At 38.7% G+C, this 13,367-nt stretch overlaps 1 protein-coding gene across 1 annotated transcript in view; it reads right to left on the minus strand.

Moving 5' to 3' along the window:
- The window catches only part of LOC137630961 (uncharacterized), a 198,328-nt gene extending 186,481 nt beyond the window's left edge, over positions 1-11,847 (minus strand). Inside the window, exon 1 of the mRNA XM_068362488.1 lies at positions 11,708-11,847. Coding sequence (XP_068218589.1) covers positions 11,708-11,756 — 49 coding nt within the window. The 5' untranslated portion in view covers positions 11,757-11,847. The remainder of the gene's footprint in view (positions 1-11,707) is intronic.
- Positions 11,848-13,367: the final 1,520 nt, after the last annotated feature.

Below are 13,367 nucleotides of genomic sequence, written 5' to 3' on the forward strand. Positions count from 1 at the left end.
GAAAAGCCAGCCAGAACCTCTCAGCCTTTCCCCGGATCCCTCAGACCAGAGATTCCTGAAGCTAGTAATCCCAAAGGAAGCAGCGATTCCAGTTGCCCAGGACTTGCTGGACAATGCCTTAACAAAGGCTGACCTCGAGCTCCATCGGTTCATCGGTGGACTCAAGGCTGAGGGAGTTTTCGAGCCTCGTCCTTCCAAACCCAGATGATATCATCTATGTTTTTTAAGAATTTTTGTAAAGAGCCATTTGGGCTTATAACATCCCGCTTTCCCAACAAGGGTTGTAGCATAACTTTTAATCATAATGAAATAGACTGTTCTCTGTCAAGTCGATAACAATTTTGTTTGATATAAAATGAATTACGTGTAAAATTCAGAAATGTCTTTGATAACAAGCAGAATTAGTGACCTGAATTTCTTCCAATAACAAGAGCTATTGAACTAAATCTTGTTCATTCTTTTCACAGACATCCATCAGATTTATCTAAATGGCATTTCTGCAAAATGGATCTTCCCGGTATCGCAGATTTCTTCACTCATGCTAAAGAATGTGACAAGATTAGGCATGATGCAGATAATGCATCCGATACGAGCTTTGGATCATGTAGTAAATCTTCACTTTGTCCTATGATTTATAGTAAGTTTTCATAAGTGAACCATAATGAAAATATACTATGAAATAGGGAGACATCATCATCATGATTTAAAACTAACAAAAACGTTAATTACCTTTACCGATAACTCTCTATTATCTGATGAAATTTAAAGTTTGGAGGCAGAAAGGAGATCTTCTGAAGTAGAAGACCTATCCATTGAAGCAGACTTAAAGCCATTCCCGCACTCTGCTGGAGGTTCGGGATCATGTTCCTCCGCCACTGAAGTCAGTGGATCATCAGTATACCCTGAAAAAGCCGATGGATCGCGGTTCTTTCCTAAGAGACTTGAAAAACTGACGACATGGAATGAACTCTCTACCACTCCCTATAAAATCTGTACATAACATATATCGTTCAGCTCTCTCCTACTCAGTTGAAACTTCATACTATTGCTCATTCTAATACTCCCTAGTTTTTCGCCAATCAAAAGGGTTCTCTTTTCAAAAGACTTCTGTCCATCCATTGAACAACATGACGAAAATTTGCTTGCCTACATAAAGCGAAAATTAAAATCTCTTTCCCCTAACGATAAAACTGTGAATCTATTGTTGGACGAAATTCATTTAAAGGCAGATTTAGAATATAAGGGAGGTAGCATTGTGGGTTCAGCTTTTGAAACCTGTGCAGCAGCAACTAGTGCAATGGTTTTTATGTTGAACAGCATCAAGTCAACGTTAAAGGATGTTGTACATATCATACCCACAAAATGTATTAAAGCTGAAACATTGCATGATATAATATGGAAGGTTATAGTAGGTTTAGAAAACATCTGTTATGCTGTCCTTGTAGTCATAAGTCCATTTGACCCAGAAGTTGAACAAATCTATTCTAAGGGGAAGTTGATGCACCCCACAACCAAATTGTTGCGCTCAACCCCCTCATGCTAGTAGTATCTAAGGATACTTCCGGTCAATGGCTGAACGATCAATTTCCAACATTTCGAACCACCCTAATGAGGTTACGAACAAAATTTCAAACAATTCAAACCACCCCAATGAGGTTACGAACGAACAATTTCAAACCAGCTAGATGAACTTACTTTAAGAGTACAAACATTGCTTAGAGCCACACTTCCATCATGGCGAGTGCCCTTGCTCCTAACTTACTCAATCTTACTGCGTACATCCATAACCAGTGGATCACACCAAGGACGTCTCGAAAAAAGGCCAGGTCAGTGGGGGGGGATAAGAAAGGTCCCACGTGTTCATAGTAGTGCTATCACACTGCTACTGTAGGCTGCGAGTAAATGCGAGTGCCCTTGCTCCTAACTTACTTAATCTTACAGCATCACACCAAAGACGTCTCGAAAGAAGGCCAGGTCAGTGGGGGGGGGGGGGGGGTAAGAAAGGTCCCACGTGTTTGGAGTAGTGCTATCACACTGCTAATGTAGGCTGTGAGTAAAGGGGTCGCGCTCAATTTCTTCGCAAATTCCTGCTGTTATTACAGAAAATATTACTTTCACAGCTCTAAAGCACACCACTCACGCCATTAAAGAAACAGCTAGGTACTGTACATCAGAGTTAGATATGAATTATATACTTACTGGTAAATTTCAAACATAAATTGGAATCCCGATTTGGTCAATATAGACAATTGTCTGGTGGTAATTACAACATTTTTATTACAAACTTTCTAGCAGTCATTAACCAGATTCAACTTGTTATTTAGCAATAATAAATTTCACATAAGAAAAAATATCCCCATGTAGGCTACTGACCGAGCTTCACTTGCAGCCTGTTTGTCTTCAGACTTGTTACAAATGAATGTCCATACTACTTGAAAAGATCTGTTTGGTATCAATAAAAAAGCAAGTCGTACCATCACTATAAGTGGCAGCAGGTCCATCGGACCCCAATGACTATATAAGTCCATTTGCCCCAGAAGTTGAACAAATCTATTCTAAGGGGAAGTTGATGCACCCCGCAACCAAATTGTTGCGCTCAAACCACTCATGCTAGTAGTATCTAAGGATACTTCGGGTCAATGGCTGAACGATCAATTTCCAACATTTCGAACCACCCTAATGAGGTTACGAACAAAATTTCAAACAATTCAAACCACCCCAATGAGGTTACGAACGAACAATTTCAAACCATTCAAACCAGACAAATGAGGTTATGAACGAACAATTTCAAACCAGCTAGATGAACTTACTTTAAGAGTACAAACATTGCTTAGAGCCACACTTCCATCATGGCGAGTGCCCTTGCTCCTAACTTACTCAATCTTACTGCGTAAATCCATAACCAGTGGATCACACCAAGGACGTCTCGAAAAAAGGCCAGGTCAGTGGGGGGGGGGGGATATGAAAGGTCCCACGTGTTCATAGTAGTGCTATCACACTGCTACTGTAGGCTGCGAGTAAATGCGAGTGCCCTTGCTCCTAACTTACTTAATCTTACAGCATCACACCAAAGACGTCTCGAAAGAAGGCCAGGTCAGTGGGGGGGGGGGGGTAAGAAAGGTCCCACGTGTTTGGAGTAGTGCTATCACACTGCTAATGTAGGCTGTGAGTAAAGGGGTCGCGCTCAATTTCTTCGCAATTTCCTGCTGTTATTACAGAAAATATTACTTTCACAGCTCTAAAGCACACCACTCACGCCATTAAAGAAATAGCTAGGTACTGTACATCAGAGTTAGATATGAATTATATACTTACTGGTAAATTTCAAACAGATAAATTGGAATCCCGATTTGGTCAATATAGACAATTGTCTGGTGGTAATTACAACATTTTTATTACAAACTTTCTAGCAGTCATTAACCAGATTCAACTTATGTTATTTAGCAATAATAAATTTCACATAAGAAAAAATATCCCCATGTAGGCTACTGACCGAGCTTCACTTGCAGCCTGTTTGTCTTCAGACTTGTTACAAATGAATGTCCATACTACTTGAAACGATCTGTTTGGTATCAATAAAAAAGCAAGTCGTACCATCACTATAAGTGGCAGCAGGTCCATCGGACCCCAATGACTATGTAAGTCCATTTGCCCCAGAAGTTGAACAAATCTATACTAAGGGGAAGTTGATGCACCCCACAACCAAATTGTTGCGCTCAAACCCCTCATGCTAGTAGTATCTAAGGATACTTCGGGTCAATGGCTGAACGATCAATTTCCAACATTTCGAACCACCCTAATGAGGTTATGAACAAAATTTCAAACAATTCAAACCACCCCAATGAGGTTACGAACGAACAATTTCAAACCATTCAAACCAGACAAATGAGGTTATGAACGAACAATTTCAAACCAGCTAGATGAACTTACTTTAAGAGTACAAACATTGCTTAGAGCCACACTTCCATCATGGCGAGTGCCCTTGCTCCTAACTTACTCAATCTTACTGCGTACATCCATAACCAGTGGATCACACCAAGGACGTCTCGAAAAAAGGCCAGGTCAGTGGGGGGGGGATAAGAAAGGTCCCACGTGTTCATAGTAGTGCTATCACACTGCTAATGTAGGCTGTGAGTAAAGGGGTCGGCTCAATTTCTTCGCAATTTCCTGCTGTTATTACAGAAAATATTACTTTCACAGCTCTAAAGCACACCACTCACGCCATTAAAGAAATAGCTAGGTACTGTACATCAGAGTTAGATATGAATTATATACTTACTGGTAAATTTCAAACAGATAAATTGGAATCCCGATTTGGTCAATATAGACAACTGTCTGGTGGTAATTACAACATTTTTATTACAAACTTTCTAGCAGTCATTAACCAGATTCAACTTATGTTATTTAGCAATAATAAATTTCACATAAGAAAAAATATCCCCATGTAGGCTACTGACCGAGCTTCACTTGCAGCCTGTTTGTCTTCAGACTTGTTACAAATGAATGTCCATACTACTTGAAAAGATTTGTTTGGTATCAATAAAAAAGCAAGTCGTACCATCACTATAAGTGGCAGCAGGTCCATCGGACCCCAATGACTATGTAAGTCCATTTGCCCCAGAAGTTGAACAAATCTATTCTAAGGGGAAGTTGATGCACCCCACAACCAAATTGTTGCGCTCAAACCACTCATGCTAGTAGTATCTAAGGATACTTCGGGTCAATGGCTGAACGATCAATTTCCAACATTTCGAACCACCCTAATGAGGTTACGAACAAAATTTCAAACAATTCAAACCACCCCAATGAGGTTACGAACGAACAATTTCAAGCCATTCAAACCAGACAAAAGAGGTTACGAACGAACAATTTCAAACCAGCTAGATGAAATTACTTTAAGAGTACAAACATTGCTTAGAGCCACACTTCCATCATGGCGAGTGCCCTTGCTCCTAACTTACTCAATCTTACTGCGTACATCCACAACCAGTGGATCACACCAAGGACGTCTCGAAAAAAGGCCAGGTCAGTGGGGGGGGGGATAAGAAAGGTCCCACGTGTTCGTAGTAGTGCTATCACACTGCTACTGTAGGCTGCGAGTAAAGGCGAGTGCCCTTGCTCCTAACTTACTTAATCTTACAGCATCACACCAAAGACGTCTCGAAAGAAGGCCAGGTCAGTGGGGGGGGGGGGGAGTAAGAAAGGTCCCACGTGTTTGGAGTAGTGCTATCACACTGCTAATGTAGGCTGTGAGTAAAGGGGTCGCGCTCAATTTCTTCGCAATTTCCTGCTGTTATTACAGAAAATATTACTTTCACAGCTCTAAAGCACACCACTCACGCCATTAAAGAAATAGCTAGGTACTGTACATCAGAGTTAGATATGAATTATATACTTACTGGTAAATTTCAAACAGATAAATTGGAATCCCGATTTGGTCAATATAGACAACTGTCTGGTGGTAATTACAACATTTTTATTACAAACTTTCTAGCAGTCATTAACCAGATTCGAATTATGCTATTTAGCAATAATAAATTTCACATAAGAAAAAATATCCCCATGTAGGCTACTGACCGAGCTTCACTTGCAGCCTGTTTGTCTTCAGACTTGTTACAAATGAATGTCCATACTACTTGAAAAGATTTGTTTGGTATCAATAAAAAAGCAAGTCGTACTATCACTATAAGTGGCAGCAGGTCCATCGGTCCCCAATGACTATGTAAGTCCATTTGCCCCAGAAGTTGAACAAATCTATTCTAAGGGGAAGTTGATGCACCCCACAACCAAATTGTTGCGCTCAAACCCCTCATGCTAGTAGTATCTAAGGATACTTCGGGTCAATGGCTGAACGATCAATTTCCAACATTTCGAACCACCCTAATGAGGTTATGAACAAAATTTCAAACAATTCAAACCACCCCAATGAGGTTACGAACGAACAATTTCAAACCATTCAAACCAGACAAATGAGGTTACGAACGAACAATTTCAAACCAGCTAGATGAACTTACTTTAAGAGTACAAACATTGCTTAGAGCCACACTTCCATCATGGCGAGTGCCCTTGCTCCTAACTTACTCAATCTTACTGCGTACATCCATAACCAGTGGATCACACCAAGGACGTCTCGAAAAAAGGCGAGGTCAGTGGGGGGGGGGGGGGTAAGAAAGGTCCCACGTGTTCATAGTAGTGCTATCACACTGCTACTGTAGGCTGCGAGTAAAGGCGAGTGCCCTTGCAACTAACTTACTTAATCTTACAGCATCACACCAAAGACGTCTCGAAAGAAGGCCAGGTCAGTGGGGGGGGGGGGGCGGTAAGAAAGGTCCCACGTGTTTGGAGTAGTGCTATCACACTGCTAATGTAGGCTGTGAGTAAAGGGGTCGCGCTCAATTTCTTCGCAATTTCCTGCTGTTATTACAGAAAATATTACTTTCACAGCTCTAAAGCACACCACTCACGCCATTAAAGAAATAGCTAGGTACTGTACATCAGAGTTAGATATGAATTATATACTTACTGGTAAATTTCAAACAGATAAATTGGAATCCCGATTTGGTCAATATAGACAACTGTCTGGTGGTAATTACAACATTTTTATTACAAACTTTCTAGCAGTCATTAACCAGATTCGAATTATGTTATTTAGCAATAATAAATTTCACATAAGAAAAAATATCCCCATGTAGGCTACTGACCGAGCTTCACTTGCAGCCTGTTTGTCTTCAGACTTGTTACAAATGAATGTCCATACTACTTGAAAAGATTTGTTTGGTATCAATAAAAAAGCAAGTCGTACCATCACTATAAGTGGCAGCAGGTCCATCGGACCCCAATGACTATGTAAGTCCATTTGCCCCAGAAGTTGAACAAATCTATTCTAAGGGGAAGTTGATGCACCCCACAACCAAATTGTTGCGCTCAAACCACTCATGCTAGTAGTATCTAAGGATACTTCGGGTCAATGGCTGAACGATCAATTTCCAACATTTCGAACCACCCTAACGAGGTTACGAACAAAATTTCAAACAATTCAAACCACCCCAATGAGGTTACGAACGAACAATTTCAAACCATTCAAACCAGACAAATGAGGTTACGAACGAACAATTTCAAACCAGCTAGATGAACTTACTTTAAGAGTACAAACATTGCTTAGAGCCACACTAACATCATGGCGAGTGCCCTTGCTCCTAACTTACTCAATCTTACTGCGTACATCCATAACCAGTGGATCACACCAAGGACGTCTCGAAAAAAGGCCAGGTCAGTGGGGGGGGGGGGGGGGGGTAAGAAAGGTCCCAAGTGTTCGGAGTAGTGCTATCACACTGCTACTGTAGGCTGTGAGTAAAGGCGAGTGCCCTTGCTCCTAACTTACTTAATCTTACTGCATCACACCAAGGACATCTCGAAAGAAGGCCAGGTCAGTGGAGGGGGGGGGGGGTAAAATAAAAAGTTCAATAACCTTATTCAAAGCTAGATTAATTTGAACGGTCTGGTATAATAAACCTGTGTAAACACAGTTACACATTTAAATGAAATTTATGTCCATGACCAAACTGGCCATGCGAAAGGTCCTCCCTACGAATAAAACCTTACCCCCTTCCACACTAGGGGTAAATGAATGGTGGGCTGACTCTGTTAACCAATTGTGTTGTATGGGTGGCGATCACGATTATAGATAAAGTCATAGATGAGGAAACCATGGGCAAACCATCTAAGTGCTAATGGTGCCCATTGTTGAGGCACTGGATGGGTGGCTGACTTTTGTCCAACACCTCCGACAGCCCTCTGCCCGACCGAAGTCATTTTCTCCTGCCTACTGCCCGTCTTAGATCGTTTGATCTGGTAACAGTTTAAAAACCAAAGATTTAAGGGCAAATCAGAATGCTCGCCCTGCATTTGCCTCTTAGGTGGTAGAAGCTTAGTGCTAGTGATGGGAGGATCCAAATAAGATTAATTCGTTACTATCAAACAAATTCTTTAAAACTTTTTCTCCTGTTGAGAGAGTCACAAACATATGGAAAGATTTTTCTTGTTTAGAGTAAGTAGGCCCCATGCCATAATAGGATTTCACGTAATAAGATCAGGCCACAAAAATCTATGTCTATACGTCGTCTCAAAAGACACTGTATATACACCTTTGTAAATAATTGATATTGGCCTATTGCACCAGATTTTTTAAAGGTTACTCTTAACGGTTTGGGCCTGCTTCGACCAGTAGATCTATGTTCTCTGAAACTGCCAACGAAAGTACAGCATGTGCGAATGCACTCTTTGCTCATCAATTAACCCAAAAATGAAATATTTCAAATACCAACATAATACTAAAGCATTCTATTCTTGTCATCTCTATTTAGGAAACAATTGTACTTTTAATCTTTCCAATGAATCACTTCAGTCTTCCAGTAATGCGAAGGTGTTCAGATTAAGAAACCAATTAATTAAGCTAAAACCTTTGATTTTATAATTTACATTTTACATCATATGACAACGTAATACATAATACCACAACATATAATACATATATAATACGTAATACATATATTACATACATACATTATATATATATATATATATATATATATATATAAACCATGCGATTTTAATAAATATATATATATATATATATATATATATATATATATATATATATATATAAACCATGTGATTTTAATTCCTCAGTGTACGTCAAAGGGAATATACCTATCACTGGACAAGGCGTGTATGGCAAAAGACACTGATATTAAGCCTACAGGATCCTTGTTACTAATATATCCTAACTAATACATCCAAGTTTTATTATGTGGAAACAGGAACAATTACCCAGCCACTGCAAATCCTCATGAAGTACACGTGTACCTTACGACAAGCAACCACAAACTCCCCATGTCTAAAAATTTACGAGTACAGTATGAATGCTAAAATTGCTTATCATTTCATCTAATTTTCCAACAAAATGGTCAGGGATTTATTCCGCTCTACAAGAATTAACAATGATATTGAGGGGTGGTAAAGGGATCTTAACAAACAATGATATTGAAGGGTGGTAAGGGAATCCTGAGAGCTGGTAAGCACTGCTTGGCCTTATACTTGTTGATAGGACTTCTGGCAGAGGCAAAAGACTTTACTGTGAATTTTCAACAGATGAACCAAGAGGGCACATCAGGCAACCGACCACTTAATGTAGGGATAACGCTGAGGAGAAATAAGTAGAAGCAGGAGCAAGGAAGACTACTCATAGCATGGAAGGAAGGACATTGTAATTAAGAGATGCCAAACAGCTGTTAAAATTGCGCTTTGGTATTTACCAGCCTATAATTTCTAATTCTTAAAATTAAGTTGTCAATTTTAATTTTAAATCTAGAACTAAATTATTAATCAAAACGTGCAATAGCTATTTTTTTCTCATTATGAAACTAATGCGCTTCTGTACTGAATGGAAAGAGTTAAGAGAGAGAGAGAGAGAGAGTGTGTGTGTGTGTGTGTGTGTGTGTGTGTGTGTGTGTGTGTGTGTGTCCGTCCGTCCACACGGGGGAAGGGAGAAAATTTTGGAGAGTTTATTAAAGAACAGAGAACGAGACAGAATTCTAGTAGTTATTAAATATACCATTAAATGCTAGAGAATTGCCTCCGTTGCCTTGCCTTAAATAGTTTGAAAATATACAGTATATTCAATTGTATATCAGCCAGACAAAGTAACAAGAAAATATTAACGGAAATGGCAAATAAAAAAAAATTAAATTTATAGTATCTTAAGTAATAAGCTCCTGAAACTAAGAAAACCGAATGAATGAATGAATGAATGAATGAATGAATGATTTAAAGTTTTCAGGCATCCTGACATCTAAGGTCATTGACGCCGGTAACATTTAATTCATGTATACAAAAATAAGAAATGAAATAAAATAAAAAATTAAGGAGTATTCAATTAAAATCATAAAAATTGAATGTCATAAAAGTTAAATATTTTTCAGAAGACCTGCTTCTGAAAGAAATCTAAAAATGCCACTTGCATGGTAGGACACATCATTTCCAAGAATCTTGGCAAGGATCTTGGCAAGGATGAACCTGCCACCCTCACCTCGAGCCTCAAACAAATATCTATTCCGCAAGTTGTTATAATTGGGGCATTCGGTCAACAAATGCCTTACTGTTAGAGGTACGAAACAGTTGTCACAATACGGTTGGTGTTGGCTCTTCAGCAGAAACTCATGTGTCAACCGAGTGTGACCAATACGGAGACGACAAAGAGACGTCTCCCATTTTCGGGGCATCATATTATACCTCCAAGGAGATATGTCATTTGTTACTTCCCTCATTTTATTGTCATCTTGACTATCCCATTGCTGTTGCCATTTATTGCAAACCAATTTCTTGATGTCAGGTAAGAAATCATTACAGGGAATGGGATACCTTCTTGGCAGCAACTCTGATGTAGCCTCCTTAGCCAGTGAATCTGCCTTCTCATTCCCGGACACACCTACATGTGCTGGAACCCAACAAAATTGAACAGTTATATCTCTCCGTCCAATAATGAAAAGCCATTCTAAAATCTTTAAAACTAGAGGGTTATTAGAATTAAAAACTTCCATAGCTTGAAGGACACTCCTTGCATCACTAAAAATTGTAAAATTACCCTCCTCCTCCAAAACCGAATGAAACTAACATTATGCTTAAACCCCCTCCCCCACCCCACCCACCCACCCACCACCAAAACAAAGTTCCCAGGTGTGGGTTCAAACTGGATAACCAGTCGTCACTCATTTTCCGATTGTTATCTTTTAATTAAATTTTTTTTTTGAAAGGCGACTATGAAAACATAAGAAAATTTCAAATGACATTCTATTCAATAAGCTAAGTAACACGAATAAAAGCAGAGTAATTAAAGACTTAAAATACATGTGAAAATATGCATTGCACTAAAACTTTCTACATGAAAGTTAAATTTCATGCCAAAATTATTTCCTTTCAGTTCATTCCTCAAAAATAAAGTGGAAAAAAAATGCAGGGAACGACGAATCAAATATTGTAATATCATCAATACAGAAAAGCCATCGAGGACCTATAAAACATTCTCCAACGCAATAATACAAGGAAACAACGAAAGGCCAGACACCAGCATTTTCCGTATGATACACAATCAGGAAAACAGACCTTAAAGTGAAGTAAGCATTGAAGGGACCATCCCATCATTAGTTGAAGCAATAATACTTGCAACTAAATCAGGTTAAATAAAACAACTTGGTTCAGAAATGAGAAGTTTTGGCCAAGATTAGCTCACCAAGGAACTTTTAATTTCACTCTAGAATATCCTTCACGATTCCACAACACAAAAAATAATCACTACAATTAAATTATTTGGTTATCACACGTTTTGGTCATATGAAACTAGATAAAATATCTTCACTTATTTGATTTAATCAACTATTTACTTAATTGAACCTTACTAACCTCGCTAATAGTAGATTAAGTACCTCCTAAAGTCGGGGGAATATGTCAACGTATATATTAGCAAATCATAAACGTCGGTATTCGATCATAATGGCTCGAATACTGTACACTGAGCCGAATGTTAATACTCAAATCCGCTGAAGAGGGAAAAATAATATATATAATTGCATGCAAATTAACACTATAAAAATCCCTGTCCTACCCACCTTACACGACTACCAGAAAGGACTCGATCAATCAGTCACCTTACACGATATCCCAAACATTGGTTTCTCTCGCAATTTCTTTTTTACCAACATGGATATGAAGACTTGCTTTAGGACTTCGATCTTTCCAGTCACCGTCCACGGGATAATGATTCACTACACTTAACACTGATACACTGACTACAGGAATGACCGGAACACTGATGTAAAGTTGTGGACTGCGATGGAAATTAACCCCTCCCCCGACCGTCCTCATTTTAAGGTAGTTTTAACCATCTACAATTATAGGAATTGGGAATTGCCGAAGAGGTTGTTACGGAGCACTGTGAGAGTTGTATGGAAATTACCGTAATTTAGGTGGCAAATACTTTTCAGTCCATCCGTGGAGACACCATTTGCTCATGGGTAGAATGAATTAGTTTGTTTAAAGAGATTTTATGATATTGTCTAACTTATTCTTGAATTCGTTTATCGTGTTACTGTCCACAACATGTGCTTGAAATCTGATTCATGTATTTGCTATACATTTAAAGAAATTACCACAGTGAGTGGCGCTGTGTCTTTTCAATTCCAGTGTATGTTACCTCTAACCTGATTTGTGCTGAGAGAGAGAGAGAGAGAGAGAGAGAGAGAGAGAGAGAGAGAGAGAGAGAGAGAGAGAGTCATATCCCTCGCTAAATCTAAACAAAAGAAACCTTATGAAGAAGAGAAAGTCGATTGAGTTGAATTATTAACCGAAATTATTAATTATTCCGACCAAGAAGTTCAACAATGTGTTTTCGGTGGATAGTTTTCTCTCTCTCTCTCTCTCTCTCTCTCTCTCTCTCTCTCTCTCTCTCTCTCTCTCTCTCTCTCTCTCTCTCTCTAATATCATTTTAATTATCCTCTTTCCTTAACTCTTACTCCTCTTTCCTTAACTCTTACTTTTTTATCTTTTATTAGGAAATAACAATCTTACAATTTATAACAGACATCATAATATATCTGCATGAATAAATTTTTATTTTACATATAATGCATTTACAAATGCAATTTTTACTATTCATCTAATATATGTTTTTGAATAATAAAAAAAATATACTCATGAATACTTTTCAATAGAGTTTTAAATACTATTGTATTTACATTGAACGTATTTATCATTAAGTTTATTATAAAGTAATATTTTCCATTCTTTGTAATTCCGATATATGGTAAACTTCTTTTTTTTATCCTACCTCTATTGGGTTTCTATTATTTAATTAATTAGAAGCACAGTTGACATATTGGCCTCATGAATGACTTAATGTATAATTAAATTCATAAATCAATGAGGCACCGATGAAACTAGGAATTGCGACGCAAGCTTTCCGCTTACAATCAATCAATTAGTCCAAGGGAGTAACGTCACACTACCTCGATATCATCTTTGACTGTGTAGTGAACGCCAAGTACCCACAAGGGATTCGTAAAATGAAAAAGCCTATCTTGGAAGACTAGCGACAAAGTACATATCTTCTTGTGGTCACTTGTACTACTAACAGAGCTAGGAGCTATACGTCTGACTCTGGTGATGCAGAACTACTCGTCATCCGAGACCCAGAGAAGCAGCACAGAATTATCACCAGTGTTGACCAAGGTGCTGGTGACAGCGACACAGCAAATTGTATGAGCTGTATGTCTGCATACACAAGACCAGGACCAAGATCCGAGAAAGTTTTCAGT

This window comes from Palaemon carinicauda, chromosome 39 (assembly GCF_036898095.1).
Source record: "Palaemon carinicauda isolate YSFRI2023 chromosome 39, ASM3689809v2, whole genome shotgun sequence".
NCBI classification, from domain to species: Eukaryota; Metazoa; Arthropoda; class Malacostraca; order Decapoda; family Palaemonidae; genus Palaemon; species Palaemon carinicauda.